This window comes from Uloborus diversus, chromosome 9 (assembly GCF_026930045.1).
Source record: "Uloborus diversus isolate 005 chromosome 9, Udiv.v.3.1, whole genome shotgun sequence".
Taxonomy (NCBI): domain Eukaryota; kingdom Metazoa; phylum Arthropoda; class Arachnida; order Araneae; family Uloboridae; genus Uloborus; species Uloborus diversus.
The window spans coordinates 136,636,061-136,663,087 of record NC_072739.1 but is presented as its reverse complement, the minus strand read 5'-3'; the positions used below and the strand labels follow the sequence as shown (position 1 = coordinate 136,663,087).

General features: G+C 31.8%; 1 protein-coding gene across 1 annotated transcript in view; it reads left to right on the top strand.

Moving 5' to 3' along the window:
- Positions 1 to 27,027, top strand: part of LOC129230101 (valine--tRNA ligase-like) — an 86,005-nt gene that overhangs the window by 15,827 nt on the left and 43,151 nt on the right. Inside the window, exons 4-13 of the mRNA XM_054864499.1 lie at positions 867 to 973; positions 2,394 to 2,558; positions 5,246 to 5,327; positions 8,009 to 8,128; positions 9,181 to 9,289; positions 15,269 to 15,448; positions 21,025 to 21,149; positions 22,145 to 22,330; positions 23,299 to 23,375; positions 24,239 to 24,317. Coding sequence (XP_054720474.1) covers positions 867 to 973; positions 2,394 to 2,558; positions 5,246 to 5,327; positions 8,009 to 8,128; positions 9,181 to 9,289; positions 15,269 to 15,448; positions 21,025 to 21,149; positions 22,145 to 22,330; positions 23,299 to 23,375; positions 24,239 to 24,317 — 1,230 coding nt within the window. The remainder of the gene's footprint in view (positions 1 to 866; positions 974 to 2,393; positions 2,559 to 5,245; positions 5,328 to 8,008; positions 8,129 to 9,180; positions 9,290 to 15,268; positions 15,449 to 21,024; positions 21,150 to 22,144; positions 22,331 to 23,298; positions 23,376 to 24,238; positions 24,318 to 27,027) is intronic.

Sequence of the window (27,027 nt, the reverse complement as noted above, 5' to 3'; positions counted from 1 at the left end):
CGCTGGGTTTGGTTTGGTTATGTATTATGATTTTTTAAAGAGTACAATAAACCCCTTATTAATCCATTACCCTATTAAATGGAACTTGGTTTAATAAAAACAGCCTGTTAGATGCACATCTAAATATATAATTGGAGATGATGTTTGTTTTTCGGTTGGTTGGTTTGTTTGTACCCGATGGCCAGGAGGCCCCATAGCATCTACAGCACAGAAACTTTGCACAAAATTCAAATGTACCCCAAGGGTCTGCACTTCAAAAACCTTTTTCTGAATTTTAAATTACTTTTTTTAAAATAAATTTTTAAGCTAAAATTATCATTTTTTCAACTAATTGGGGGCAAAAAATCCCCAACCCCTTAATATTACATGTTGTTGGAAGAGGTTTTTTTCTTTTTTTTTGGGGGGGGGGGGGGGACAAGATAGAGTTTGTTTCATTCCCATAAATTTGAACTGGAGATATAAGCGATTAAAATTGAACCAATTTTCAAGGCTCAACTCGATTCAACATTTCATTACCTTATGGCAAAATGACCAGAAATTTCTTTCAACGAGTCATGTTTGGCCAAAATCAATGCCAGTAGAGTACAAAAATCACAACGTTGTATATTATTATTGTACATTCTAATTTCATTAATATTTATTCATTTTTAAGATGATATTTCATCCATAAACATGTATTTTGCGTGGGAAAAAAATTCCTTGTAACCTCAAAACACATGTATATGGTGTTTTATTTATGTTGCTTTTATTAACTGATTTTCAACACAAAGGTAATTTGCTTTGTTTTGTAATTTTTTTTTTTTTTTTTTTTTTGCAAAAATTGACACGTTTCATTTCTTTAATTGTTGATTTATCTTCTATTTTAGAATAAGCCATCCATCTTTCGCCTTGCACTGCCTCCCCCAAATGTTACAGGAAATCTGCACATTGGGCATACACTTACTGTTGCCATTCAAGACTGTATTTCAAGATGGTAATGTAATATTTATTTCATTTCAGTTTTTCCACTATAATTAAGAACATTCAGAACAAAAGTGTTAATTTTTAGAAATCCTGCTACGATGTACATGGAGGTATTTAAGAGAAGCAAATTTTTCAAAATGTATGTTCCAAAATTATGTTTGATTCCTCTGATTCTTCTATCTTGTCTATTAAAAATTCTAAAGATACGAAAGCTGAGAAATATGTGAATCTTATTTATTACTATTATTATCATTTTCAGCTTTATCTTTGCTTAAAACTTTCTCATTACTTAGATAAATATCTGTTTATCTCTGTGGTTGTATTTATAAACTGCTTACTGTGTTCCCAATAGATGAAAAAGTGAGCTTTTTCTGCATTTAATATTTTTAGCTTCTTATCATTAAAGTTTGTTTGTAAAACTAAATATTCTATTTCTTGTAAAATGAGACATTTATTTATATCCCACATAGGATTGTTACATTCACAAAATCTTTACTAATAAAAAAGCTGAAAGTTTGCCAGGATATCTCGATCTCTCTGACGTGCATAGCGCCTAAACCGTTCAGCCGATTTACATGAAATGTAGCACAAGATTTGTTTGTATGATTGGAGTGTGCACCTCAAAGCGATTTTTCAAAAATTTGGTTTTGTTCTTTTTCTATTCCAATTTTACTCCCATTTTCACATAAAGTTGATAATATAGGGGAGAAATATTTCATTCACATTTTAAAGTTTTAGGTCATTTAAAAGCTTGGAGTTTTCTGCATAAGAAAAAGTTTGTTCAGAGTTTCTACAAGCATCAGGAGAGCTGTAGGAGTTATTTAAAGAAAGTCCAAGTCCATGGCTTACCTTCAGCCGGCCAAACAATTCTAAATGATTAAGCTTGAGAATAAAATCAAAAATAAAAGATAAATGCAAATTATTTTCGACACAGAAATTTACTTTTGTATGTTACCATGGTTACGTCTTTTACTCGCTTTGATTGTTTCATTTTTTTTTGTATTTTGTTTTGAACATTTTTAAAACTTAAGTTATTTTTGCTATCAAAATTCTTTTCTTTTACTGAAAAAGATTAAACTTGAAATATTATAACTGTTAAGAAAAAGTCATCTGCTTTTATTTTCTTAGTTTTTATGAAATTATGTTCAGTAAATTGTTAAAGGGCCTTAAGGGATCCTAAAAAAAACATTAAAAAATAAAGCCATGAAAATTTTGTTATGAAACATTGTTGGGGGGGGGGGGGGGGGGGGGGGCGCTATTCAATTTCTGGGACTCCTTCCAAAAATTATTTCTGTATTTGCCCCTGGTGCAGCAGAAACTCATTTCGGTTGTTTGTGTGTGCATGTTCTTGTCTTTTTGTTGTATGATTTTGAAAATAAGATAAACTCTGCAATAATTTTTTTTTGTAAAATAAGGTTTTTATATTTCAGGCGAAGGATGAGAGGAGAAACAGTGTACTGGTTTCCAGGTTATGATCATGGAGGTATCGCCACTCAGACAGTCGTAGAAAAGAAATTGTTCAAGGAGAGGAATTTGAATCGACATGATTTAGGAAAGGAAGTTCTTTTAAAAGAAATCAATGATTGGAGAACTCAGTAATTATTGTTTCTTTTTTCAATTTTAAATTGAGGTTGAAAGTGAATATGTGGCTTTATGCTTTATTTTCACCCATTCTCTTAGTTACTAACTAATCTAAACTACCACTCTAAACTAATTTTGCAAAGTTAGGAGGGGGGGGGGGGGGGCAATTGATCTCTCCCTTACCCTTATAAATAACTTTGCCTGCACTAAGGTTACCTTTTAATTGATAGACTCACTTTTCAGATTTCTTTCTTTTTTCCTATGTAGTGTGAATTATAATAAAATAACTATAGGTAGGGAAGCCCGGGGTTAGTTGTTACAATTTTTTTAAATATTTTTTTATGCTAAACTATTTTAATTATTTACACGTGTGAAACTTTTAAATGCATCTAGATTGTATAGCATTCATAACATATTTTTTAAAAAATGATTAGAAGCCACTACTCCAAAATATTTCTAGTTTTTTGAATAGATGTAGATTGTAACAACTTACCCCACCACTGGGCATGTTGTTACAGTATATGGGGTTAGTTGTTACATGAGATCTATTTTCTTAATGAAATGAATTTTACACATTTTCTGGTTTATTCTGTTAAATTTTAAAACTTCTTAACCACGTTAAAAATTAAAAACTTTTTGGCTTCACAAATTTACTTTATTAATGACTTATTCTAATAAACTATCATTATCATTGTCCGCAAATTATAATTTTCACAAGCATATAATTTATCAAAATTAGCATATCGGTGATGTGCCCATTTGTCACAATTACGACATTGAAGCTGTTTAGTTGGTTTTTTGGATTCTGAGTATGGTTTAGAGCACTCTATGCAGAACCAATCTTCATCATCTTCACCCAAAGGATGCACTGTTTGGACGCACCATTTTGCAGTTTTTTTTTGGCCTTTGTGTCTGTTGATTTCTTCTCTGTTAGACACCATTTCTTTTTCACAGATTTTTGTTTCCCAGCTTCGGCTTGCAAAACATTTTTCACTTTTGTGTCTAAAGTGGTGCTGACCTATGGTTTCCACTTGCGAACCTTCTTCACTTCTACACTGCCTGCAGCGTTGGAGAAAGTCCTATACATTCGAATAATACATTATTTATTATTATTATAGTTGTTATTATTATTTATTCAACCATACATATTAACAATAAATTAATCATAGAATGAAAGAGATCAGAACTATTACTATTATTACTATCGTCATCCAACTACAATACTTCATATGAATTAAATCATGCAGTAAAACAAATCAGAAATGCTACTTACCACCACTAGCATTTTTAATCTTACTGCAGAATCTCTCTAGTGTCATGAAATTCATCGGCTGCATTTCGTAATGAACTACCTGCAATTACTTCTTTAGCCACATCCAAGTATGTTTCTTTAGGTGTTTTGCCCCTCTCCGTCTTGTTTTTTTAGTCCCCCGCCATATCACATTTAAAAAGAAAACATAATATTAAATTAAAACTTGCATGGGGCAAGTTGTTACTTGTAACAACTAACCCCATCAAACTTGTAACAACTTGCCCCATACGACGCCACTTTAGTTATTGGCACATATTGCTGGTACTATATCTTTGTAGAAAACTTTTAAATATGTTAGCACTTACCTAAAAATGTAGGCTTTCACGTGGTATAGAAATAAATTCGTTATCTGCAACGGCTTCGCCAGAAATAGAAAAATAACATGGGGAAGAAAAATTACTTTCAGGCTCTAAAAATCGTTTTTCTTGAGCACTCTCTATGCTACTGACTGCAAGCACTCCAGTGATTGTCAGGGAATGCAGATGGGTGAGGGCTATCATCTACTGCAAGGAAAGTCAGTTTGTACTGGCGGTTACTTTTAAATTCGAATGTAACAACTTACCCCGTGTAACAACTAACCCCGGTCTTCCCCATTTAACTTGAAAGGAGAAAAATTATTAGAAATGGCTGGCAATTATTATTATTTTTTAATTTAATGATGGTTTTATTAGTTTTTACTATTTTGATTTATTATTTCCCTTTTTTGTTGCATTTTTATGCATGCTTATTTTTAGGTTATAAACTTTATTATTAAGTTTATTCAATATGATGTGACTATGTTATTAACTAAATGTTAAAATATGAAATTTTTATTATTTTTTTTCCAAAAATTTAAATCCATAACTATTGATATGTGATTTCAGTTGTATTGTTTTGAAACATATTTTGACCAATAATTGTGTAAAGATCTTTTAAATATAAATAGAGTGAACAATTTGGAAATAAATATTCCCTTATAAGTTTGTTCAATTTAATACATTTTGTAACAAAACTGCAGCCATGAATATTATTCTTTATTATTTACTTTCTAAATGAGTTTTTTCTAAAATGAACATAAGTTTTACATAGCGTTTTTAAAAGTTACTTGCTGTTAGAAATAAAACATATCATTTAATCTATTTAAAATAAAAACCTATCTTTGTCAACAAGACTAATATGAGTTTGGGCATAACTCAAGAATTAGCAATAAGTCACTAAGTGTGGGGAAGAAAAACTACATTAAGTTATCTGAGTATAATCATGAAAAAAATAATACAGTTACTTTCCAATTGAAAATGGTGGAAACACGTTCTTATATTTTGTTAGAATTACTTTTAGCTAAAAATTTTTAAAAATACCAAAAAATCTGGAATAAAATTTTACTTTAATGTCCAAAAATTATTTATTTAGAACACAGAAGAATATTGAGATGCAGTTGAAGAAACTGGGATCTTCACTCGACTTTACCAGAACTTCTTTTACAATGGATGAGGTATTTTAAACTTTGCATGCAATTTTATGTTTATTTAATACATTATCGCTAATTGATTGACTTATCTTCATTTCCCTTTAACCTACATAGTTTTTTTTTTTTTTCAAAACAGCGATGTTGCAGTTAGAATTATAGACTAATTGAAGAGCTCAGGACAAGAATGTGATAAGCCTCATGATGTGAATTTTCAGTTGGCCAATTTCCAACTAATAAAAAATATTTGTAGAATTTTTCAAAGGTATTATACACTCTGTGTTCTTCAATACTAAAACCAGATCTGTTTTTCTCCAAATGACATAGTCCATTGTCATGTTAATTTCAATTTTAGTTTTGAGAAACTAAAATTTTAATCGAGAAGTCACTCCTTGCTGCTTGTCACATTTCTGCCCCGAGCTTTTCAATTGCAAAATTAATTTTAATTCAAATCTTTTGTAAGTTGCAAAAATTTAAAATAATGGATAAAAAGTTTAGCTGAATTTTATTTTCCAAAAGTAAATAAATAAATAGAAATAAAATGAAATAAAAAACATTTATTAAAAAAAGAACTATGCCTAATTTGAGATTTTTTATTCTCTACAAATTAAAAAGGCAGAAATAAAAATTGATAATTGACTGAATTGACTGAAAATAACACTAGTTATGACAGTATCATAGTTGTTTATATTAAAAAATGTTAAAACAGTAAAGTTAAAATTTTAGAAATTAAGAAAGCTTTTTGATATTAGTATGATGTACATTCAGTAAGCCGTAAAAACTACTGTTGACTCATCTCTGTACAACAAACCAGCCTTTATGAGTCTGACAATTTATCTTCCCATTTTTGCATTGTTTAAAATTGCCATAAGCACAAAAAATATTTTTACCAAAGGAACAACATGCTCTGTAAGCATATATTTATTTTTTCTCATAATAATTGATTTACATGTTTCCACCCAAATTTTTACCAACTTTTGTAATCAGAAAAACAGTTGTTTTTGACTACCATATCTGGAAAGATAACATGACTTCAAAACGTTATCTCTTGTGGAAACGTCACTTGGCGTCTTGTTTATTTTCTATCTTGAAGAAACTTGGAAAAAAAAAATAAATAAATAAAATAAAATAAAAATTAATTTGAATTTTTGGCATCTTGAATTCAAATTATGTTTTTCACAATCACGAGCGTGTGTGTTTGTGTAGGCGCATGTGTGTGGGTGCGTAAGTGTATGTATGCATGTGTGTGAGTGAGTGTTGTGTACGTGCATGTGCGTGTAGGTGTTCGTGTGTGTGTGTGTGTAGGCGTTCGTGTGTGTGGGACATGGAGGCCACCGCCCAGCAAAAGTGGATTTCGGGGGACAGTGCTCAGGACCAGCCGCGCCGCCGCCGGTGGACGGTGGTGCTGCAGGCCTGGTCCAAGCTGAAAAAGGAACCGGAACATCAAGTACAGTCAAATGAAAGCAATAAGCAATCGTGATTGCTCAAAAATCCCCCAAAATACGTTGTTGTCATGTTTTTTTTTTTTTACATTTTAATAATAGCTCAATAAATTTGTTTAAGGAACTATTTAATATTTCATTGGAGCTTGTAATGCCGTTTGGTTAAGTTGGCAGCTTTCTTAAATCAAACTTTTCTTGTTATTAAATGGTATTTTTTTATTTGATGGATTGTTTTACATTTTATTGGCTCAATTTAATTATTTGACTTATGTTTATCATTTTAACGTAGCCTTTAGTCTTGAATGTGGCCTCATTTAAAGGCTTACTTTGTCAAAATGTTCTTAAAAAATATAGCAAAAAGTTTGTTAATGCTAAACAAGTAGTTTCTATCAAACTTTCAACAAACATGGTGACAGTGAATTAGATTGAAAATTTTTGGCATGAACTGTCACATACTGTTGATGAATACTGTCGCAAAATAATCCCCTTAAAAATTGCTGACCAGCAAAAGATTATTCAAATTGATTGTAACATTATTTTAATGAGTTGTAAAAATATTTCTGTGGACATAAAAATTGTTGATATTTATTCAGTTTTTGATTAAAGGGCATAGAGATCATGGAGTGATATTGTGAAAGTATGTTGCATAGTATTACAGTAAAACCTGTGTATAAGGATACTGTCTATAATGATAACCTGTTAAAACATTTTTTTTTTCGGCCCCAGAAAAAAGTCAGCATGAATAATCAAACTGTCTATAACAATAACCTGTCTATTACAATATTTTTTTTAGGTCCCAACAGTATCATTGTAGACAGGTTTTACTGTATTTGGGAGTGGGGCTCAGGCTAAATATGCATTCTTACATTATGCATTAATTTTATTGCTTAAAGGAGCTGTTTTGTATATGGTAGCAGACTTGGGTACCGTCTGATGACCATTTTCTATAAATGAGTTAAAAATATCTCTGGTGTAATTTCAGTTCAAAGTCTGTTGGGTAAGAAATACTTAAAATTACATAAAAAAGAGGAAAAAAAGTGATTTATCAAAATGCAGAGTAGAGGTAGAGGTCCAGTTTTCACTCCTTATTATTTGCTCCCTACATGCTCCAAAAACAAAAAGTCTTGGGGTTTTTTTTGGTGCGTGTGTGTGTGTTTAGACAGGTTCAAGATTAATTCAGTTTATTGAAAAGTTAAAGAAATGATACTTTCAATAGCAATCATATTTCCTCTCTTTTCTTCATATATTTTTTCTTTTAAATTGTAGAATGCTTCAAAAGCTGTGACAAAAGTCTTCATTCAACTTTTTGAAGATAATTTGATATATCGAAAAGAAAAACTAGTCAATTGGTCCAGTGAAATAAGATCAGTTATTTCAGACATTGAAGTAAGATTTTGATCTGAATCATTGTACATTGTTTAAAAATGGATGAATAATCGAGTAATATTTCAACTATAAATGTAGTTTATAAAAATGTTTGATTGTTTCAATTCATGTTTTTAAAATAACATTTAAGTTAAAAATGTATGATTATTTTGACCTTCATAAAAATAGATTTTATGGAATAAATAAAACATTTATGGTATTTAGAGACATTTATGCAGAAATATACCTTGCATAATTCAAATTTGCTTCTGTTCCTAAACAGTTTTAACGGAAGAAGATATTTTTGTAATGTTAGAAGACAAGATGCTTTTTGAAAATTAAAAATAGATCGATTTTTTAAATATCTAGATTTCATTTCTTGCGTTTAATTTGAGTGTTAATTTAGTAATAAATGCAAAAAATCACTAAGATAATAGTAAAATAAAATATTTTAAATGCAAATTTTCTTCATTAATAATAAAGCTGAAAGTATCTCTGTCCGGATCTCTGTGTGTCAGGATCTCTGTGACGCGCATAGCACATAGACTGTTCGGCCAATTTTCATGAAATTTGTCACAAACTTAGTTTGTAGCATGGGAATGTGCACCTCGAAGCGATTTTTCGAAAATTCGATGTGGTTCTTTTTCTATTCCAATTTTAAGAACAAAATTATCATAAGATGGATGAGTAAATTACGAAATTATCATAACGGGGAACCGTAATGTGGGCACAAGCCAATTGGCAAGAAAATTCACCATACATTGTTTGTAAATATACAGGTGAACCAAAAGACCTTTTAATTTTCTATTACGGGCAAAGCCGTGTGGGTGCCACTAGTGTTAAAATCAAGTTATTAAACTAAAGTAAGACCAAGCCATGCTAGTCCTAGTCAATTTATTAGTCCCCAGTGAATATCAATAGCTCTCTTAAAACTACCTATGACATGAAAAAGGCTAATTGAGTCGTATGAATTGGCCAACCCTGCATGTGTATATTTAAACTATAATGAGAGAAAATTCTACTTTTTTCTAATTATATGATTTCTGAAAATAAATATTCTTTTTTCTTTTCAGGTAGATCACGTAGAAATACCGGGTAAAACGAAGATTAGAATTCCAGGCTTAGCAGATCCAGTAGAACTGGGATTGTTGGACTATTTTTATTATCCCATCGCAAATTCAAGTAATTAGAATCAAATCTATATGTGATTCAACAATAACCTTCTGTAAAGCTCTGAAGCTCTGATGTAATACATTTGAAGGAAGTGAAGCATTTTTTTTTTCACCGTTTGTCACTTTTTGTAACACACTACTAATAAAAAAATGAATTATAAAATACAAAACAAATTATTTTATGCATATGTATGAATCCTTTTAAAAAGCTTCTCTGAGTTTGTATCTAGAAGGTATGTGTGATGCACTTTTCTTTTCACACCAATGTAGAAGTGTTCATATCAAAATTATCTAAGAAAAATATGCATTAATAAATACAGTGTTACCTCTCAGGAGCGACCACTCTCCGTTCCTGAAAAAAGTGGTCGTTAATGGAGGTTGGTCGCTCTTAGAGGTCATTAGGTTATTTTTTAACATTCAAAAAGAAATTAAACCTATGGAAGTTATTCATATTCTTCCTGCAGGATAATCAAAAGCAATAGAATAAGAACGTTTAAACAAAGAGACTTCTTTTTTTTTTTTGAAATTTTTAATGTAAAACATAATTTTTATACGATTTTTACATTTAAACACTATTTAGTAGCGTTAAAATATGTAAAGAGATTTACCTGCTTCAGGCTTTTAGTTTCGTCTGAAACAACTTTAGATTCTAACTTAGTTTTTAGCTGTAAAAATAAATTATTAATGTCCTAATTATTAGTGCAATCTGAGTGCAACATAAGATTATCTATCTCTGTTAGTTTGTTGAGCTGACAGCCTTGATCGTACAGCATCCGTCAACCCCACGTTTTCATCACCTTCATTAAATGTATAACATCAATACGTTTCTCGAGCGTGAGATCAACTCGCTTTTTCGACATTTTTACTGCGATGTTGATCAATGCAGTTCCAATGCAACACTGAAAAAAATACTTTTGCTATTCGAATGAGCTGTAGATTTTGTTCACTCTAATGATCGGATAGCCCAATGTGTAGAGCTTTGGGCTTCCAAGCGAGTGGCCCTAGGTTCGAGTCCCGGCCGGAAAGAAAATCCTCAATGTATATTTTGATTGCTGCTAATTTGATAAGTGTTTTTTTACTATAATTTTTCATTATTACTGTCTAGTTTTAGGTTTTTTTACTTCACTTTATCATGTAATTTAGTTTTATTGTGTTTTGGGGGCTAATTTTTGCTGTTATTGTATTCTTGAAGTGTTTTTGCATTTTTTGGAGCTAAGCCTAACATGTGGTGATCTCCTGGTTTTTGATTTTGTGTGCTTTATTGGGTGTAGCAACTCTGTTTATTTACTGCTGTTTTTAGTATTTATTCTGTGTTTTTTTGCATTTTTATCTTTCTGTTTTGCCTTTTGGAACATATTCACTGAGTAGAAATGGGTGTTATATGCATTATGAAAGAGGTAAAGAGTGGGAAGGGGGACAGGTGGATCTCTTGTGATTTATGTCATATGTTCTGCCTGTATAAGGGGGAAAATGAGTCTGTTTTTGAGGAGGATTATATTTGCACTAAATGTGCTGAACTCTCAGACTTAAGACTTAAGATGCTAGTTTTGGAAGCCCAGTCAGCATTAGGGTGTAGGCCAGTTGTAGAGGGTATAAATGTTCCAGAAATTCAGGGGGAAGTTTCAAATGAGGAGTTAGATTGGGAAACTAAGGGTGTAATTTTGGGGGACTCTATGGTAAGGGAGGTGGGTAACACAGTTGGGAGAGTAAAGCGTAAGGTGGCTAGGTGTTGTTTACCAGGGGCTCGGGTAAAAGACGTTAATATGGTTGCTGAATAGAAGGGAGTATTGAATAATGAGGACATGGTTATTTTGTGCGTGGGAACAAATGATGTAGGCCACAGTAAAAATGAGGAGTTTTCTAGGGAATGGGAATCCCTGTTGGATAAAGCAACCAGCTTTTCGACGAATGTCCAAGTGGTTGGTTTGCTTCCCAGGTATGGAGTGCATAGGAGCTGGCTAAATCAACGTGCGAGGTGTATGAACTTGCTACTGAAGTCAATTTGCGAAAAGCATAGTATCAGGTTCATTGATGTATGGAGTCATTGTAAACGAGATTGGATTGCTAGGGATGTCCTGCATCTGAGCTCTACAGTGGTCAAAATGGTTAGTGGAATTATTTTAAGGGCTTCGGAGTCAAAAAACTAAGTTGGAATGGGGGGCATGGTTCAAGCATCAGGTATCGAGAAAATGAAATTTTTTTGGGTATTGCTAGAAATGGAAATAAAGTGACAAACAAGAGTAGTAATGTTAACAATTGTAATTTAGGAAATTTCAGGGTGTTAAATAAAAGCAACTTAGGCATGCTTAAAGTTTTCTATACCAATGCTCGCAGTATTAGGAACAAGATGGATGAATTGAAAAGCATAGTTATGGATGAGAAGTTAAATGTTATTGGAATTACAGAGACATGGGCTACCGAATCTGATGCAGAGTTATTACATATTGCTGGGTATAATTTGTTCACACAGGATAGAGTAGGTAAAAGAGGTGGTGGGGTTTTATTTTATGTTAGAGACAATTTTATTTGCAATGAATTGGTCATAAATGATAAGCCTACTGATATTGATATGGTTTGGCTGGAGTTGATGAGCAGTAAGGGCAAAAAACTACGCTTTGGAAACATTTATAGGCCACCTAATTCAAACCAGGGACAAGATGAACAGATGTACCGTATTATTAGTGACATGTCCAGTAAGGGATCTGTTATCATAATGGGGGATTTCAATTTTCCGGGTATTGATTGGAATAATTTTTATCCTGGTAATGGCAAAGAAGAGGAATTTTTAACAGTAATTGGTGACTGTTTCTTAGATCAAGTTGTAACTCAGGGAACTCGAGAGGAGGCCATTTTGGATCTAGTTTTTTGTGACATAGGTAGTTTTGTTCAGGGGTTGAGTGTAGTGGAGCATATTGGAGATAGTGATCATAACAGCATTAGGTTCCGGGTTAAATTTGAAGTGTGCAAAGATGATAATTTTAGGTTTGTGCCCAATTTCAGAAACACCGATTTTGTTGCACTTAGGCAGAGCTTGAAAGAGGTTTTTTCGTCAGGGTTGGAAAATAGAGACGTAGATCAGCAGTGGACGGAATTTAAGGATAAACTTGCTAAAACGGTTGGGGACTATGTTCCATTTAGGAGAAAAGGTGTTAGTACCAAAATTTGGCCCATGTGGTTCTCCAGGGAGACTAAAGAAGCTCATAATTATAAGCAAGCCACTTTTCGTCAGTTTAAAGAAACTGGTCAGAGTGCGGAGAGGCTCCAGTATGGTAAGGCAAGGCGAAATTTTAAGTATTTGGTACGGATTCCGAAAAGGGAATTGGAGCAAAGGCTGGCAGATGACATTGATGGGAACCCTAAGAGATTTTTTGCTTACGCTAATTCTGGGAAAGCTCGAAACAGTCAAATTGGGCCTTTGGTTGATGAGTATGGAAATTTAATCTAAAACGATATGGATATTGCAAATGTTCTAAATAACTTTTTTTCCAGTGTGTTTAACGATAACTGTATCTCAACAGTTGACACTAACAAGACACAAGCTATTATACAGCTTGAGGATTTTGTATTTTCCAGGGAGGAGGTTTTATTTCATTTGAAAAAGATTAAAGCAACTAAAGCTCCGGGACCAGATAATATCTATCCAAAAATTTTAGTTGAATGTGCAGAGGAATTAGTGGATGTTATTTTGAATATTTTCAATGCTTCTTATAACTCGGGGACGGTGCCAGAGGACTGGAAGCTGGCTACCATAACGCCACTCTTCAAGAAGGGGTCTAAAGGTATTGCTGGGAATTATAGACCTGTAAGTTTGACTTCAATGATTTGTAAGATTTTCGAAACTTTGATCAAAATTAAGATCATGATGTTCTTAGAGACTAATATTCTGTTGACTAGTTTGCAGTATGGTTTCAGGAAAAGTAAATCCTGTACTACTAATTTATTGCATTTCTACGACAAGGTTACCTGAGCTTTAGATAACAAAAGATGTGTGGATGTTGTTTATATTGATTTTCAAAAAGCTTTTGACAAGGTACCGCATGTTGCTTTTCTCAGCAAGCTAGCTGACATTGGAATAGGAGGAAAAACTTTACTTTGGGTTAGAAATTGGCTTACTGGTAGGAAGCAAAGAGTAGTTGTGAGAGGAAATCATTCTAATTGGAGTGATATTTTAAGTGGGGTTCCTCAGGGATCAGTTTTAGGGCCTCTTTTGTTTATTATATTTATGAATGACATCAATGAAAATATTTCTGGAAGCATGAATTGTTTTGATGACGTTGTAAAAGTTATGGGGATTGTCGAAAGTGAAGAACAAGTAAAACAGCTGCAAGAGGATTTAGATCATATTACTAAGTGGCCAGATAAATGGGGTATGGCAGTTAATGTAGGGAATGTCAAGTGCTACACTTAGGTCATGGAAATAAGCGTATGAGATATCGTTTACAGGGTTCAGTCATAAATCAGGCAGAAAATGTTATGGATCTGGGTGTCTTTATAAATCAGGACTTCAAGTTTAGTCAACAGTGCAGTATTGCTAGTAACAAAGCCAACAAAATGCTTGGGTTCATCAATAGATCTATTTCAAACAAATCTAAGAATGTTCTTCTGCCTTTATATAGGAGTTTAGTAAGACCTCATTTGGAGTATGCTGTTCAGTTTTGGTCGCCTTATCTGAAGAAAGATATTTTTGTATTGGAAAGGGTTCAAAGAAGGGTAACTAAATTAGTAAGGGGACTCTCAGATTTAGATTATGATACCAGACTTAATAGTCAGAGGGGACATGATTCAGTTATTTAAATTTATCAAAATGAAAGATGTAAATGAATTAAATTTTTGCGGGAAAAGCAGGACAAGGGTTCATTGTTTTAAGCTATTTAAATCTCAGGCTAACTTGGAAATCAGGAAAAACTACTACTTTAGCAGGGTCGTGGGCACTTGGAATAGCTTACCGGAAGAGGCGGTAATGAGCAAGGGAGTGGATAGCTTTAAGAGGGCCATTGATCTTCATTGGGGACTAATTAATTGACTAGGACCAGCCTAGCTGGGCCCAGAGCCTGTTGCTGGTCGTCACATTTGTATTTGTATACGACCTAGGATTGGACCGTTCCAATACCCCTCTCCGGTAGTAACCAAGAAATTCCAAGAAGCAATCCTTTAGAGAACTTCTATTCTTATCACCCTTCCTGAATGATTGGGGACGCACGCCTGACTTGACTGGTGATATACCTGTGCAACCTTTTAATTTCCCAAGGGTCCGAAAAATTACGCCCTCCTTTTTGTGACATTTTTGAGGTTTAGAACAAGAGAAGACAAGAAAAAACATGTTTGAAACCACAGGGAGAATAGATTTAAATCCCTTATTCTGGTTTCTTTCCACTTCTGTTAACAAGAGAAGACTGATATGTGTGTAAACTAAATGTTCTATTACTATTCATTTGTTGTCTCTCTTTTTTGGTTTCTAACGAAAAATTCCTAGCATTTGTTACAGCTGAAATTTTTGATATGCCGGTCGTTGTGAGAGGTTTCGATGGTCTTTCCCAGAGGTATTTTAACGTTAGGTATATACGGGGGAAAATCGGTGCCATGGAAAATTGGTCGTTAATAGAGGTGGTCGCTATATAGAGGTGGTCGTTCATAGAGGTTTCACTGTATCAGGTTATTTATTATTGCTGCAGCTTGTGCATTAAAATGTGCTTTCAAGTCTATTTGAAGTAGTTTACAGATAAGCATTTGTAAAATATTTAATTGGCTTAAAAAATAAAAATAAATACAAATGAATTTCAATTCATTTTCTTGCATTGATTACTCTGTAAACAATTTAATTTACTCACAAAAGTTACTTCTTTTAGAAATTTGATTTGACTTTTAAATTGAAAGTGATCCAGTTGATTTTCTTGCATCGATTTCTTTAGTAACCATTTAATTTGCAAAATGCAAATTATTAAAATCATTAATGTTTTATAATAATAAGGAGTTTTTGTTTAATTTTCAGGTGATAAAATTCTGCTGGCAACCACACGTCTCGAGACCATGTTGGGGGACTCTGCAGTGGCAGTAAATCCCAATGATTCAAGACACTCTCATTTGGTAGGGAAGTGGGTGGCTCACCCTTACACTGGCGAACACTTGCCTATTATAGCAGATGAGAGCATCAATAAAGATTTCGGCTCAGGTAAGCTGTTTTGGTCTGGAATGTGTAGATCAGCGTTCCTTAAATAGTGTTCCGTAAAACCTCAATGCACAGTTTAATCAAAAATTTTGAGAGAAATAAATCAAAAGCATGGTTTTGATTTTTATACTGCTAGAAACACTTGAGCCGAAATTTTATGCCTACTCTAAGTATTCTTGGACTTCTTTAGTTTTTTTTTTCTCTTGTCATTTAAATATTCCAGCATTAAGATTTATGTGCACTATGCATCGCTTCAATGGTACATAATCTATCTCAACAAATCTTAAGTAATAAAGGGGTGATTGTGTTTCGGTATTTTACCGAATTTCCGGTATTTTCGGGAGTATTTCCAGTATTTTTATGTCCAAAAATACCGGAATTATTACTTTTTTTGTTATGCTTTTATCTTCCTACCTCCGCAAATTTTTTTAATTATATGATACTCATCAAATATACCTGCAAGAGCCTTAAGATGGACACCTATCCCTTAAGATGGACAAATGTCAAGATAATTTGTATAACACTAGCTCAAAAGTAACTTTGTAACCATTAAAAATTTAATCAAATGTACACACAATATTTTAACTCAGAACTATTTAATACTATGGCAAAGGTGCACTTAAGTAATAGGGGCCAAAGATTACCCCCCCCCCCCCCCCCCCCCGTTCTCGATTTGAAACTTTCAGGTATTTTTTGAGGAACTCACAATCACTAGGGCTCGACCGATGGCATTTTTTGGCCGATGGGCCGATGCTGATTGTTGGCCGATTGCTCAAAGATGGCCGATTGTTTTCCTCCAAATGGCCGATTGCCGATGGCCGATGCCGTTGGCCGATGGCAAAAAAAAAAAAAATTAAACAGAAATAGATAAGATTGTCAGGGATTTAAAGGATGATTGATTCATTTCACTTTACTTACTTTCTACGAATAAGAAATTGTAATCACAAAAAAAAAAATCAGATTTCGACCTAAATTTCTATTTTACGATTACCCAATTTAAACTTCACAAGTTTTACCGGCACATCTGTATATGCATATGTACCTAAGAACATATAGATGACCGAAATATCCATTTTGAACACCTCCTCAATTAATTATCGCAAATTCTCTTGTGATGTCTTCATGCGCGTAAACTTGCATCACTCAAAAACGTTATGAAATAGTAAGTTGAAAACTCATACGTACGTAGTATGATTTAAAAGTTCGAGGACAAGTTGTATAAAACCTTATCCTAATAGTTCACAATACTGAAGCACATCTATCTACAAAATAGTCACCTTGAACGACTATGCACCAGGCCAACCTTCGTATAGCCTTAGAAGCACTCCTGGAAGACATTTTTCGCAACCTCCTGTAAGCACCTCCTGTCTTGTACTGCTGCTTTAACTTTATCGTGAGGAAGAAGGAAACTTTCATGTTGAGGAAGCAAGGTTCGATTTGTCAATTCTCTGATATGACAAAGAAATAGCATAACGTTTCGTCGGACTTAGCTCCATGTGACTTTTACCTGTTCTCAGCAAAAAAAAAAAAAAAAAACATTTGCATGGACACCGCTTTCTTCCTTCAGGAGAAGATAAAGCTGCATCATAGAAGGTAGTGAAAAATGGCTTCCAGGAGTGTTTCCAAAAGTTATATGAACACTGGCAGAAGTACATAGTCCCTCAAAGTTACCTTTTGAAGGTGGATGTGCTTCGGTAATGCGAACTATTCTGGGTAAAGTTTTATACTGCTTGTCCCCGAACTTTTGGGTCGTACTGTGTTCAATCTGTATAGGGTGTAGTTATGCTTCTCCTTTTTTGACTGCTGTATGATGAAAGAGAAAGAACAACAGCCAAAAAAAAAAAAAAAAAGAAAGAAAGAAAAGGAAGAAAAACAAAGAGACTGTTTAATAACCAATTGATTTTTTTTTAAATTGAACATATAACTAAGATTTCAGTAATATTGTAATAATGCATGGATTTAGGTACACTAAACATAGTTAAAAAACATTAAACTATGTTGTTTAATCATTCAAAAAAAAAAAAAAACATTAAGAATAAAACTATGAAACCGTCCACAAATTATGCAATTAAAATGGAAAGATTGCACGTAGACATTTTTAGTCATCAAATTAAACAAAAAAGGTAACAGATAAATTGCAATATTAAATCATAATAGGAATATTTTTATACTTATTTAAAATTTATGAATAGAAAAGTTTCCATTTTTCCTAAAAGCTATAACAGTGACATAAATTTTGCTGAAAAAAGAAATAGTTATTAAAAGAGTGAAGTTCTTAAAACGCAGCTAACCACAAACAAACTCAATATTTACATCAAGTTAATAACTGAACACATATACTACTTGATCTGATGTTTGCACACATAATATTGAACCATTTGATTGTTTGATCTTTTATGAAACTTTACAAACAAGTTCAAATTATTATTTTTTTTTTAATTTAACAATAATTTTCTGAAATTTAAAAAATTGCATAATAGAAAATCCTTGAAACTTTTCTATAAAAACGAAAAAACCTTATTCATTGATTTTATATAAATACATCAAAATCGTATAACTTACAACAGAAAAAAAATCGATCGCTATTAATAATGCAAAAAAGATGGCGCATTACGAAATATAGATGAAACAAATATGAGAAATCCGCAAAATTACATTTCTTGACCAAAATAAATAATCGCTTTTTTTTTAGTACAGATCCGCGACCACAACGCCTCGGAAGAATTTCTGAATCTACTTCAGCACTTCCGAAAAAAAATTCAAAAATCTCTTTGATTTCCGAATTATGTCACCATTCAAAAGGTCTTTAATCAATTTCTTACGTTAATGCTCTAAATTCTTTCTAAACAATAGATAAAGTTTGAAAGAAAAAATCTCTAATTTTATGAATGGTGTTAGTTTTAAACAACTCAGAAGTATAACTAGAGTTTAATTTTAGAAATTGAGGGAGTGGGAGGAAAGGCATGCAAGTGTTCTCGGAAGTTCAAGAAATAGTCGTAAAACATAGAGTTCAAAATCATTACAAACATTGAGCAGAAAAAAACCTTTCAAAACTTGCACCCGAGTTTATTTTGACGTCAGTGGCGGATTTAAAATATAGCAAATGTTACAATTGCGCGAGAGGCCGTAGGAGTTACAAAAATGCTTATGATAAATGTTTTACAACTTCTGTGATAGAGAAATAGGGTCCCAAACTTGTAACTCCGCCGAAGCGATAGAGAAAAGACTGCATTACTGTGATTCATATTACAAATATCGAAAAATTAAAAATTACCGTCGGTTCAACGGGAATGTAACAAAATGACACAAAAACTGGTTGCGCCATCTCATATTTGTTTGCATGGTCTCCAATTCGGCTGTATATCACCAAATGATCGTCAATATGAGACGCTATATTAGTTTTGCATTGAAATAAGTAATTAATAGCCAAAAAAATGAGTAAACAGGCTTTTCAGAACACCCGATTGAAAACAAAAAGGGAAGTGCACAACTAGAACGTACGCACACCCCACATGCAAAACTTGATCCTTCTACAGCTTACCATTTTTGAGTTATTACTTATGAGAGATACATACGTACATCCAGCTGCTAGAAACAACGCAATAATTAACTTGTTTGGTACCTGAATGCAGTATTAAAAACTCATTCAGGGTTGACTAAAATAGAAATTCATACTGAAACTTAAGTAAACAATTTTATATGAAAACAATAACTCCCTTTACTTTGTATTAAAAAATAAAACAGCAAAGCTCCTTTATTTTCAAAAACATCGGGCAATTCCATCGGCTTTTCGATGTTTTTTCAGGCCGATGGGCGGATTATTCCTGCAAGTTAGCATCGGCCGCCAATGCCGATGCCGATGGCTAAATTGTTGAACCATCGGCGCCGATGCATCGGTCGAGTCCTAACAATCACCCCTGGTAATCAAGCAAATTAGGTAGTAAATGAAGCTTTGGTTGAAATATGTTTTTTGGACTATTTTGAAATGCAAAAGACTGAAAAAAAATGGTAATTGAATGAATAAAAAAAAAAAAAACTACTTGGATTTTTTCTCCATGTAATTTTAGAAAAACGTAATTGGTCTGCCTTGTATATTTATGTACCTAATAGGAAAGCTTCATTGATTTAAAAAAAGACAAAAACAAAAGAAAAACTATTGAGCAAACTGCATTACCTTAAAAACATAAGTTCCTAAATTTATTAAATCTGTAAAGCTTTCTAGTGTAAAGTCTATAAAGCTTTGCTAGTTACTTTGCAGTAATGAGGTTTTACTCTTTGCAATAATATGTAAAATTTATGAAAACATTTTGGGGAAAACAATGAAGTTTTTCAAAAGAAAAAAAAAACATTTTGAAAGAAAAACCACAACATGTTTTTTTTAAAAAAAACCACTTGGTTAAAACCAGGATTTAAACCAACGTGGTTTAAACCAAACAACTGGTTTCCTTAAAAAATTCTATGCGCCGTTAAAATTTAAATAGTGTATATTCACCATTAGATATGTTGTGACAGCACCATAGAAAGCTTAAAAAAAACATGCTAAATTTAAAATTTACTTGCAAAATGCAGGCTAAAGAATTTCAAAATAAAACGGAAAACTGAAGTTCAGGTAGCTGCCGGAGCGAGTGCATTTGATCTCTTATCCGCTCGATAGATTTAGGCGCCTTTTTTGTTATATTATAAACTGTACTTTGTGACATTAAATTGGAGAGATTCATGCAGAGTGTGAAAAAAAAATATCTTTCTAATTCAAAACTAGTCTGCAGATTTGCTCAAGAATCGGATAGGTGTCAGAAATATCACTGTTTTCTATTACGGGATTGTCATTAAACATGTGTAAAGCACAATGAAACAAGAAAAATTTATATGGGTTAATAAAACTTCAACAAATTTAATTTTGTTGGGTTACAAAAAGATTGCATGGATGTTTGCTTTAAATTTGCTAGATTTTCTTTAATATTTTTTTTTTTTTTTTGAATTGCTACAAAGAGTTCAGAACTTCCTGAAAAGCTCAGATAGCAAAGAAGATGTTCTCAGAACTGCAGTATAAAATCATTTTATAAAGAAAAGAAAAGTCTTCAGGACCCTCATCGATCCTTCAAAATACTTTTTTTTAATAACTTGTTACCAAGCAATTGTTAAAATGCTGCATTTTGAATTGAAATTCTTCATAGTTATTTTTGCATGGTGCTTTATTCTTTATTTATTATTTTTCCCTACAAATCTTTAAAAAATAAATAGTGTATTCCCTCCCTTTTTTTTCTTCTCTATCATATCTCTCTCTCTCTTGAATTTAAAAGCTCATTGTTTACTTCTTTTACTGAATTTTTCACATAATTTACAAGGAAAACTGCTTATCTTTCTTCTTTTCACAGACCTACTGGTGTGTTTAAGCTAAAAATAACAGCAGTCATATGACTTTCAAAACAAACATATTGCCTTTATTTGTGAAAACTGAAATTATATTTTTTCTAATCAAGAAACTAAAATTTCATCATTGTACTCACATTTTGAAATTTAGATAATTTCTTCAAATTGAAATTTTATTTGTTGTTTGATGCTTTACTTTTGAATTATAGGGGTGTTAAAAGTCACACCTGGTCATGATTTTAAAGATTTTGAGCTTGCAGAAAAACATAAATTGAAGTTTAATGATATTTTAAATGATGATGGTACTATTAATCAAGAAATAGAGAATTTCAAGGTAAAGAGGTTTTATGTTCAGTTTCTTCATAAGTGCTAATTTGTGCAATTTAAATATTATTAGTTCCTTAACATGGTGAATATTTTGTTTCAAAGTTTTCATATGAGTTACTTACATTGTAATAATTTTATTTGTAGAGTTGTTAGTAATTAATAGAATATTGCTGTGTTTTTGAGATATATTTTGGATTATAATACAAACTGAATGTAAAATAAGGAGTAGCAATGTCAAACGTGTTTTGGTGTTGATACGTGTTTTGGTGTTGCAAAGATCGCCTTTTTCAATGCAAAAGGAATATGTCTTTTCATCCATAAGCTCATTTCTATTGTATTGAAAAAGGTGTTCCTTGCCATGACCAAGCACGTGCAGTAATCAGCAATTTGTGCTTTTTGACGTTGTTATTTCTTATTTTACTTTTTAGCAATCTTTATCTTACAAGCTGACTGATTTGAAATGCTGAATTTGGTGTTCAGTTTGGTGATAAGGGCAATATTTAGCAAGATTCCTGATGAACCATCAATAAAATCATATGTATTTGTAACATGAGTCGTTGTCAAATAGTTTTTTTTTCTGCATTTTCTCGCAACAAGATGGGTGTTTAAGTATTTAAAATGTTTTTTTGTTTACTCTAAGGAACTAATATATTGTAATTTTGATTCTTTTACACATTCCATTTTGTTTTGGTTGTTGCCATTTCAGAGATCCCAGATGTGAACAAAAACATAAATTTCTTTAAAGTTCCAAGGGATCCATTAAATTTCTTTAAAGTTTCCTCTATATTTACATATTACTTTAAAGAGTAAAAAATATGCATTTAAGAAGTAAAACTTCTAATGCACATGCATGAGTACATGCATTCATTCTTTTGAGTTATTATAGGGACATCAGTTATTTAATAGGCTTACAAAAAAAGTAGCATGGTGTCCACATTAGATTTTTGTTTTGGTGTCAGTATGCCTTACCACTTCTAGGTTAAACAAAAAATCCATTTTTAGGGCAAGCATCGCTTGATTGTGCGCCAGTTGCTGAGGGACAGCTTGTCAAATAAAGGCCTTTTCAAGGAATCTAAAAGCCATGCCCTCAGCATTCCGTTCTGCAGCAGGACTGGCGACATAGTGGAACCCCGACTCAAGGAGCAGTGGTATTTGGACTGCACCGACATGGGCAGGAAAGCTGTCAAGGTAACTGATCGGTACATCCTTGTGCCAGTCAGTATTTTGGTGATTTTAGCTAAAATTGTACATCATTTATTATACAATCATTTTCGGTAACTTTAATTCAGAACTTCTCTATTTTTAACATCTCCACTCATGTTTTGTTCATGTTATTGCATTATTGACATAAAACTGAAAGAAAACTTCTAAAGTTTTGTACAGTTACCCAACCTTAAGAATCACAGAAAAAGTTTTATTCACCTGGTTCAAAGATACCTTCCCACTTATGAGAAGACAGTATAAACTTGTTTTTCCAATAAAATAAATAAATAAAACATGGTTCTTATGTATATATATATATCAAGGGCACTGAGTCCAATAGTGGGAGCCTCATTTTTTGCAGTTTTTCCATTTCGGGATATACTAAAGTAAAATAGAGCATAGAATAAATATTTCAAAGGTAAGTCTCGGTGTACAGGACAAGATTGGAATAATTTTCATAAACCTTTTAAACATTAGAACTAAATTAGGACAATTTCATACATGGATACGAAATTAATATAGGAATTCAAAACTAATAGGTTATTTGTGAGAATGACTAATGACGGCTCAAAAATTTCAAAAGCATCGCATAGCAAATTACATACTCATACTGCAGTGTAATATAACATAGTATGCTATACTTGAATACCATATATTTCAAAGACAGTTGCAAAAAATTAGATCCTCACCATCGGATTTAGTACCCCGGTTATGTATAATGTAGGGACAATGTATTAAATTTTTCTTTTTTTTGGAAAAATAAATTCATATTGCACCCTTGTTGTGCTAACTTTGAACTATATGCAAGAAATGAAATGGGAAATGAAGTATTTTTTTTTTAATATAAAAGTAGTGAATATTTAAACCAGAAAAGAAAGTTGCTAAAATTTCAAAACTTGATTAATTGTTTGAATTGCATTAAATTAATTGTTTTTATTTTGTTAATTTTTCAGGATGTTCAAGATGGCAAATTGTACTTTGTCCCGGATTATCATCAAAAAGTTTGGCATGAATGGTTCAAGAATCTCAAGTAAATATTTTTAATGAAATTTTTACTTAATTCTGCATGGGAAAATAGTATACTTTTTTGCGCTAAAATATTACACAAATCAGCAATCATTGTTAACCTTAGCAGTTTTGTCTGCATAGAACTTTCTTAAATGTAGGTTTTTAGTAGCTATCCTGTTTTTAAAAATTATTTTGTTGATAAAATTCATAACAACAGATCTTTATGAGAAGCTTTAAATTGTTTTGCATCATTAATTGCCTACATTAATTTCCAATGACTTTGTTGAAAAAATGCAAGAATATTGTGCAACAAATAGGTATAACAGTGCTACTCCGTACCGCATAGTAGCATTTTATCTAGCTCATGTTTGGATTCAAAGTTTAAACATTAGTTTTGAATGACAGGCTGACTTTTCTATGTCATAATATTTCAACAATCCCATTGACTGCTGCAACACCATCATTAAAGTTTTGTAATATTGTAAGATTTTATTTCAACCTTTTTTTTCAGTTACATACAACTTCATCCACCATGTTTTGTATTTATCTATTTTTCAAAAATAAATTGTGCTTTAATAGTTTATGAAGAAAGTTAAGCTGAAAGAACAACGACTCATTAATAACTAATGAAAAAAAACCTTGCAGTTTGTTTTCTTGAAACCACTAGTATACAAGAAAATAATTTTGCAAAACTTTTATTGTTTAAAGAGAAAGTTTTCTGAAAGATTTATTGAAAAATTTTCAAAACATTCCCTATTTCAAAAATATCCTATTTGTAACATTCAAACATGTATATGGAATGATTTTTATTGTTGGTTTAATAGTTTGTTTTATCATTTATTTATTCTCTATCTTATTTATTTTAGTTTCATTTTTGTATTCTAGAGATTGGTGTATCTCAAGGCAGCTATGGTGGGGACATCAGATACCTGCATATAGGATATCAGTCTCATCTGATTCACAAGTAAGATAAAAAAATTAATTAATAACTAATGTGTATGTATCATTTAGAGAACTGCCAACTGCTACGAGACAATCATAGTTTCTACAAACTACAGTACTCTAAAACAGCATAACCGCATGGCCTCCCAACATACCGCCTGCAAAACTAATCCTTGCGACCCACTGCTACGGTCAATGTCAGGAATCCAACACTATTAATTAATATGCATTTGAAAATGTGCAAATAAGTAAACAAGTACATATGAATCAGAAGATTAATTCGCTAATAAATGTTTTTTTTTTTTTTTAAATAAATATCTGGTTTAGAGAGAGAACAGGGTGGCGACGAATCAGGGAGATCAGGGAAAAGTCAGGGAACATTATTAATCAGGGAAAAGTCAGGGAAATATCAGGGAATTTTGAAAAAATAACAAAAAATCAGGGAAAATTGATTTTATGAAGAAAAAAAAATTTTTTTTTACTTTACAAAATTAAGTACTCTAATTCCCTTTGCATTTTCCGTCAGTTATCTGTTCAAAAAAAAAGTAAAATTAATGAGGTGCGATTATACACTGCGCATATTTATGCATCTTTTTTCCTTAACGTCAAAGTATTGAACCTTACTTATTAACCACAGGATGAGCTTCCTAAGATTGCTTCTGTGTCTGTTAGGTTGTTTATTTTACCTAACTTGAAATTTCCTATTACGCTTTCATTGCTACGTAAAATAAACAACCTTACAGGCAAAGAGGAAGCCTTCATTAACGCCTTAGCTCCTTTGCCTTTATTCCATTGTCTCGAAGTAATTAAGTACTGTAATCACGATTTCAAGAAGAAATCTTTGGTTTTTGAATTAATACTATAAAAGCGTAAAAGTTATTACTTCTTTGCGTTTTTAATTTAATTGCTAAAATTGAACTTTCAATTGAAAAAAATTTACGTTTTTTTGCCGTTATACTATTTGTTGTTACCGCAGATTATAAAGATTTTCTTTTCTTCAGACTTAAGTGATTCCTTATTTTTATAACCAAGTTGTATTCTTCTTTTATATATTTTGGAATTAACTAATTGCTTTTTTTTTCTTTTTCTTTTTTTTCTTGCATTTCAAAGGTTTTTGCTACAAAAGCAATTTAAGATTTTTTTTCGTTACATACTGAAATGATTTGAAATAGAGTTAACTTGTGTACGTAAGTAAAAATGGTTAATTTTTTATTTTTAAAATGCTGTATTCATTCATTAAAACCTATGTTTTTGATTAGAGAAAAGCTCCCTATGAATGGATATCAAATGGTTTCGTCTGTTTTGCATAAATATGTTTATTAGTCATATAATAATAACTACATTACTTCTATTTTTTCACTATTACTCGTTATTCTTGTAACAAATATTATACTGTTTGAAAACTTAAATCAAAATAATTTCAATTACTTTTTAGTTCTATCATAAATACACATATGTTTTTATGAGTAATTTTAATAGTTTCTTAAAATTCTTATGCTAAGTGGTTTCTGGAAGTTTTTTTTTTTTCTTAATTTTCTATAATCTTTCCATGTAGAAAAATTTAATATACTGTTTTGTAAAGTCCCCCCCCCCAAAAAAATTGACTTGATTTGTTTTTTTTAAACCATTTTATTAAAAAAGTAGCATATTTTTAAAATATATCTTTTGTTCAACAACTTTACACAACTTAAAACTTTTAAAATACGGCATTTTATACAAACATACAATGAATTTCAAGTAGAGCAAAGAAAGAAAACTATTATCATTGGTAACGTAAATCAGGGAAATTTAGTGAACCAAATCAGGGAAAAGTCAGAGAACTTTTTTTCACAGTTCCTGTCGCCACCCTGGAGAAACATAAGTTTGCTGAAGTATGTGGGTTTACTTTAAAGAACCGAAATACTATCAAATTATGTAGATGATTAAATGCACTATTGGCCATAAAATGCAACTTTTGAAGCAAATTTATTGAAACTTATTAATGACTCATTTAATCTTTCTCCCATACATTATCGTTCTGCCCTTTTACAAAGAAATTTTTAGACATTTAATTATCATTGTATTGCTTTCACTGTATTTTACTTTACTTACATTTATATGATAAAGACATAATAATAGTTTAGTTTTAGGTGTACACTGGTATTTTTTCAATCATGAGTAAGTGCTTCAATGAGGTAGTGGCGTTCACATAGAAGTTTTGCTAATGCTCATTGCCAAAAATTGGCAAGTTTGATATTAAATAGTTTACTATTCTCTCCATGTAACAAGGTCATGAAAATTTTTATGAAGTCATGAAAAAGTCTTGGAAAAGTCATGGAATTTTTTTTATCTAAATAGAGTATGAACCCTGAGTTAAACTTTTAAAAATGTGAAGTGAATGGCATGACATCAGAAAAGGTTGAAGCTTCATGAATCCTTTTTTCTTGCTCCAGAAAATCATGTCCAGTAGGTATACGAGAAAATGAAAGATTCAAAAGTACATATGAACAAATACAAATATACCAAATTTCATTTTCAAAGACAAAGTAATTACATTTGTTTAAAAAAGTTTCCATTTGTAGAAAAAATTGCCAAGAAACGCTTAAGTGTTGTTGGATTTTGAAATTTTTAAACCAAAAAAGGTTTTTAAAAAATAATTTAATTTTACTTTATTTAAAGGTTTCATGAAAAGATCCCCAAATGTTTCAAATTAACGTAATTTAAATCAAACATATTTTCATCAATTAAATTTC